At 39.6% G+C, this 6,785-nt stretch overlaps 1 protein-coding gene across 4 annotated transcripts in view; it reads left to right on the forward strand.

Moving 5' to 3' along the window:
- Positions 1 to 4,815, forward strand: part of PLEKHA1 (pleckstrin homology domain containing A1) — a 17,936-nt gene extending 13,121 nt beyond the window's left edge. For 2 of the 4 annotated variants that reach the window (XM_005424496.3, XM_031059888.1), the window contains exon 11: positions 2,279 to 4,815. In XM_005424496.3, coding sequence (XP_005424553.1) covers positions 2,279 to 2,593 — 315 coding nt within the window. In that variant the 3' untranslated portion in view covers positions 2,594 to 4,815. Of the gene's footprint in view, positions 1 to 139; positions 211 to 2,278 lie in introns of all 4 variants that reach the window. The other 2 variants (XM_005424498.3, XM_005424497.3) reach the window with 2 other exon arrangements.
- Positions 4,816 to 6,785: the final 1,970 nt, after the last annotated feature.

Raw genomic sequence — 6,785 nt, forward strand, 5'->3', positions numbered from 1 at the left:
CTTTTTTCCTGTGTTTTTTTTTTCTTGTGGGGCTAACTGAGCAATGTAGCTATGACTGTCTGCATCACTTCTTGTTCCCTGTGTTGTCCTCTCTCCCAAGTCCAGGTGACTCTAATCTTAGCTTTGCACTGTGTTCCAGATGCGGCAGGCCAGAAGGCTGTCGAATCCTTGTATACAGAGGTATACATCAAGAACTGGTGAATGCAGCACGTATGTGGGCTCTCATGGAAACTCGCCTTCTTAACAGAGGGCTAGGACTAGACACTAATTTGCACTATAAAACAAACTAAAAAATAATGCTACCTGTTGTCATTACCATTACTGAAAACTAACTCATCAATAATATCGTTCACTCACAGGTTTGCACTGTTTTTTCTTGCTTTTAAAATGATTGGAAATGAAAACCACCAAAACCGCTGCTTATACATCAAAGCACAGTAAATATTTAACCATAAGTGATATCACTTTAATAGGAAAGCACTAAAGCTAATTTGCATGAGAGTTCATATTTCCATTTTACTTTACATTTGTTTTGAAACTGCGCCAAAGTGAGATTAAATGGAAGCTGCCCACAAACTAATACAGATGAGTGCACACAGAACAGGCACGTTGTAACTCTAGGATTTGGAAGGCCCTAAAGTAGCCTGATCTGCATGGCTTATGAGATCTCTGCATGAAATTATTAGTTCAAACATAGAAGCATTATATAATACTGTATAATCCATACCCTGTTCAAAGCAGGGCACCTTAGGAGTAGTGCAGCAGCACAGTCTCTTAACTCTGAAATTACAGCCAGTGTGGGTAGTAAAATCTGGATATCCCTCAGGGCAGCTTAGCAAAAATTCACAGGTCTTGTCCTAATATCCCTTTTGTCCTATTTGGTGAAGTAAAATTATTAATAATAAGAACAGTAGGTAAATCAGTGACTCATAAGTTCTGCTAAAGCAAACTTTTTTCCTTAAGTGGAATATCAAGTGAGGTATGAAATAAGGCAATGTAAATTATGTGAAATATTTTAGTGAAATTGAACACCAAACTCAAGTCCAAAAAAAAGTTGCACAGGTTCATCCAATAACATTAAGCTCATTTATAAAAAGAAATGTGGTAGTATTTGGCAAAATCCATTTTCATTAAATTTACTAATTCATACATCATGAGAATGTCATAACATTCTAAAAAAAACTTGAAAAACTACAGTGGAAAAAAATAAGTATTTAATTTAGGATTTATATTTGCATCTTGGACACACATCTGTGATGGGTTTGGGGTTTATTTTTTTTGCTAACAAATGTGCTTGAGAAATGCCTTGATTTGTGTGTGCACATGGGCTGGCAGATTCCTTTAGTTCCTGGACTAACACTGGTGATGGCAGAACTGGCAGCAGCTGCAGCTCCTAATGCACACACAGTTCACTGCAACATTACACAGCATTTGGATCAGAGCATTTCAAACCCAGCACTGCTCAGGGATTTGAGACATCCTGACAGAACTGATGGATGCAGTGCAGAGCCCAAGGAACTTCTTGTTCCTGTTCAGGAGGTCAGGCTATCCCAGGACATCCAAAGGGCATTCCATGCCTGTTCTTCAGACAACTAAATCATTCCTGGGTAGTCTGGGGACTTGTTTTTGTCAGTAAGTAAATGGTGGAAGATATTTTAATAGCTACGTAAAGGTCAGCAGAATAATGATAATAAACACAAAGCAATAACTTGCATGGAAGGAGTAGCTTAAGTATCAGTTTCTTTTTAGGTCATTAACATAGGAAATTTTTATATAGCCTTGATAGCTGAAAATTTTTGTTTGGTCCTTGTGAGAGATTGGGAAGATTTGGTGCTCCAAGAACAGGGAACAGTAAAATGTGCATTACTTCAGGATCCAGGATACGAGTGCTTGATTTATATGAATAGGTCTGAATACCTTTTTCTTTTGGAAAGATGTGACTTTCAATGGCCTTTAAAGTGTGCATCTTCAGAAGTTATTTAATATCATAGTAAAATGAGGAGCCTAAATTGCTGGACTAAAGTCTGCAGAGCTGCTGTGCTTGATTTAAGAATTTCATTTCATTGAATGCAGCAGCTGATGTTGCTGTGAGCTCACACACAGCAAAGCAGAGCCTCACAAAGCACCTGCCTCCGGCTGCCGTGGCTGATGCTTCGCTTTGTGTATTTTCTGTCTCCATATTTGTATTTATTTTTTTTTCATGAGTGTGAAACCTGAAACTGCATCTTTCCAACGTGACATCAGCCACTTCATCTGACACACTCCCTTCTTTTTCCAGGAGCATCCCGAGCCTTCTGCCGAGCCCGGCCATGCTGTCCGTGCAGCCAGCTCACATTCCACAGCCCCTCACGGCAGCCCTCTGGCCCCAGCCCCTCACCCCAAACCCCCTGCCTTGGAGAAACGAGGATTTCACGAGTCTTTTACCAAGGCCAGGCCAAGGAGCTACAAGATCCAGGCTGTCGCTCCAAGAGAATCAACTTCCAAAGTGACTGACCGGGGCCCCTGGGAACCCCGGAGCAAAAATGGCACTCAGGAACAGGATCCTGGCCTTGTGGATCTGGATGATGCAAGCCTTCCAGTTAGTGATGTGTAGGGATGGAAGCGTTTGGAGAATGATCCATTTGTTCGGTCCTTTAATTTCCTTGCTCGGACTTTGAACCAAAGAGAAAATTCCAGGAAATGAGAACAAAAAACACAAAAAAATACAAACCGGAGCACTGCTGTTATATATATGTGTGTGTGTGTGTTCCTGTGCACACATGGGTATATATAATGTGTTTGTGTGTTGCCTTTCAGCTGAGGGTCAGAGATGGACCTTAGGCATTTTCTCAAAGCCTGATAGTAAATCACTTACTAGGGAGGGGCCAAACTGCACAGTTTAGGAAAAAAAAACCAACCCAAAATGCATTAAACAAAAAAAAAAAAGTACTTCTGCAAGTAAGCAAGGTACCAGCAACTTCTAATTCCGAATCTGACAGGTTTACTAAATTTGCAACTAATGCTCTATTTTGGACAACTTGTTGCCAACAAATGTGATTATTTAACTTCATCTTAAACTACAGTAAGATTTTAGGCATATATGAGAATTTTTTCTCTCCGTGACTTCCAGATACCAGGAAATGCACAAAATGTTTCTTCTGTTCTTTAAGATCAACAGTGTCAACTGATTTGTTATCAGAACAAGAATTCTGAACTCCCTTGGAATTCTAGTTATGGTGCTGTAAAATTTCCACCAAAATAATATTTTGAATAGTCAGCCTATTTTTGATGCACTCCTAAAGGTGGGTTATAACTTTTTGCACATTTGGATATCCACGGACTGCATGTATTGGTGTTTTGGAGGGGGGGAGAAGAGAATTTGGACTTTGGAATTTGGACACTTTAGATCTTTTTAACTAAGTAGGGTTTATGTTGTGTTACATTAGGCTTTGCAGCAATTATGTTTTCTTAAATGTTTAAATGTATTGTTTGGTTACTGTTTTGAGAATGATTTCCTTCCCAGTGCTTTGTGAGCAGTTCTTGTTTCTGTATTGATCAGTGGAAGAGTTCCTTTAGTTGTGTTGTTATTGGTACTGAACTGTTCCTAGTCCTGCAATCGTGGCCTATAACTTTTGGTGCACTAAGAATCTGAAGTGCCTGTGTTTTCTCTCACATTGTTGAAACACTTTTGGGTTAGTGATGTACACAGACCATTCTTACTGGGTTTGAGCGTTGGCTTGGAGTTGCTCTGGATAGCATAGCTTGAAACAGCTTTTTAAAACAAGATTTATGCCAGGGGTACCAGTATTCTGGTGTTGCACCCACTGCTGTGCAATATGTGTTCTTAAAAAGTGAGTATTTGTTGTTTGTGTACATTGTGTTATGGGGCATCAGTGATGCCAGCCAGGAGAACCTTTACATTTCAAGTATTGGATTAGGTGGTGTGTACTTTTCATCATTTTTGGAAAAAAAACCATTTGCTTTAATCCCAACCCCACAAATATCTCATGCTGCTGCTTACTGTGATCCCAGTTGTCCAGCTTTGTGAGACTTTGTCTGCTGGAACCTAAGATGCATATCAGGCAAGTCCATCTTCTCTCCAACTTCCAAACTGACTTCCTTATTGAGAGATATGGATGGCTTTACCACAGCAATTTGTTGATCCCAGGACAGAATAATTGGTGTCATATAAGAATGGAATATAATGAAATTCAAAACCTTAAATTATATCAGCACCTTCTTTTGGTTTTGGTTTATTTTTTTTTTATCCATAAGCTAACTAACCACTGTCTTAAGGCAGTGGTGTCTGTAAATTACTGGTTTTGTTTGACTTTAGATATATGTGAAAACTAGCACAGAATTGGAAATTACTGTAAATGTCTGTACTAGTATTGTAGGTTTTAATTTCTATAAAAAGAAACCATTAGCTCTTTAAAAGCTTATTTTTTCACAAGTACATTCTGTGTGGAAGACACTTTGCATTGTAATATTTTTACTGTAGTCTAACATCTGAAATCACTTGCTCTGGTACAGCTTTCACACTGCATGGTCATTTTATTGTATTTTGGTATTGGCAATTTTACACATTGGGTGGAGGTAAAGCAGCTCCATTATGGGACTTACAAAAAGAGGGGAAAAAGAGAAAAATGAAAAAAGAAATGAACTACTGTTGTAGTTCAGTAGCATAGGGAAATATTTGTGGTTGGTCACTGTCAGGGTCTCCTATTTATCAGTACTTTTATAAATCTATGAAAATTGTTAAATTATTTTAGAAACAGTGCTGTAAATATGTCACGTTTAAATTGTCAATAAATCAGTTTGGGTAACTTAAAATAACATCTGGTTGAGTTTCTTTGCACCATGACAAGTATTTGGTCAGAGCAATATATTCTTTTCAGCATGTAAGAGATCAGATTCTCCTTCATCCAGCCATAGCATCTCTAATTCTTCAAATCTAATCAGGTTGTGTAGCCTAAGAATGAAAGTGAACAGACCGAGCTGATTTTCTTGTGCTAATCTCAGTTTCTTCTGTAGAAGTTTTACATGTTATGCAAGGGATATTGATTAAAAAACATTGTAACATGGATTTTTCTGTCTTTATGCGGATGGATCAGAAGGGTTCTCTCTCAGAGATGCTTCCCTGAAATCCAGACTGGCCCCAGTTACCCAGGTTCCACTGCCACCACCTGGCTGTGCACTCTGCTCCTGCACTGAAGAGGAAATCAAATTATTCTCTATGGCCACAGATTTTAAACTCACTGTGTTAAAATAAAATACTTACAGAGAATGGAGCTGCTGACTGCAGTGCACATTCCTGGGGGCAGCTGCTGAGGGGTGATGTGTTAGGATACAGTTTAATAAATGGAATATTCCTTAGCCTTGTGGAATATCAGGATGTCAGCACCACCTAGGGGTCACACTCCAGCTTTAAAAAGCAAGTCTATTACTAATTTGCTTTTAAAGTGTATTTCATACTTATAAACTGATCTGGAGACTCCAGTTGTTAAGCCACTGGATTGTTCCAGGTTGGGTTTTTTTGTTGTTGTTATTACTTTTGCTAATTTTTTTTAGGTTTTATAGTAAGTATTATAATGGATGGAAAAATTACAGAGTGCACTTAATATGGACACTCTGAAGGTGTGGAACAGAAATATTACTGTCTTTTTAACAATTCCATTTTAAATAGAGGTGAGACGGAGGAAATGAAAGAAGGGAAAATATTGGATAGGGAATTTCAGTCTAAAACTTGAAATTAAAGCAGTGAAGCCATGTATAGCTTTACCTTTTAACAGTTTCATTTAATGTCTTAATAGTCATCTGAACTTTGCAGAACAGCCTACAAATTATTTGATGCTCCAAGCCAGTGAGCTGTTAAAGCCCTTCTGAGGTGAAGTGAAATACTGAACGCAGCTCTCTGGAGAACTGAAACCTGGATCCTGCCCTGGGACTTGTGTCTGCCTGGATTTTTCACTTGAGATTTTCGGTGCAACCTCTGAGGAAAAGAAACTGGTGCTCATTTGTGAAGGCACTGCTAATGTCCTAGCAGTTGTTGAACGCCGCCCTTCAAAGTGTGGCTTTTGACACTGTAATTAGGGATTTGCATTTCAAACGAGGGGAATTTTGCATATCAGGATGCACAGTGAACGCATCTTGCAAGAATTTAAACCACTCTGCATTCGGGACACTTGAGTCACCTCTGGCTCTCAAGGGATACTGAAAAAAAAAACATCCCAGGGGAAGAAAATGTAACATGGATTTTTCTGTCTTTACACGGATGGATCAGAAAGGTTCTCTGAAATCCAGCCTGGCTCAAATGACCCAGATTCCACTGTCCCCACCTGGCTGTGCACTGTGCCCCTTCAGAGGGGCGGCACTTCGTGGGGCAGTGGGGTTTTTTTCTGTAAATGACCAAGTTTCAGGGTTGTTCTACAGCCTGCAGTGTCCTACGTGCGCTCCTGCTGGTGGCTCTGCCCTCCGCCAGGAAGGAAATGCCACCTGACCACACAGACACGCTCGCTGCAGATTAGCAATTGTTTCTTGGGGCAGGTCGCTTGGCTCCGTGTCAGGCTTTACAAAAGACACCCTGATGGTTCGTTTCGTTTGTAAATTATGCCAGCAGTTAATGCTTGTCGAGCACCAGGGCTAGATTATATCAGGGAAAGAACGTGGAGTTTTAAATTCCCTGGTTTGAAGCCATGCTCTTTCAAAGCGGTGGCATTTTTTTTTCTGTATGTAGCAATGAATGTAGTTTTTACAAAGGTTTGGTTTTTTCCTTTCAGTTTTTGTAAGATTTCTCTTGTTACGTT

The sequence above is a fragment of the Geospiza fortis genome, unplaced genomic scaffold (genome assembly GCF_000277835.1).
Source record: "Geospiza fortis unplaced genomic scaffold, GeoFor_1.0 scaffold452, whole genome shotgun sequence".
Classification (NCBI taxonomy): Eukaryota; Metazoa; Chordata; class Aves; order Passeriformes; family Thraupidae; genus Geospiza; species Geospiza fortis.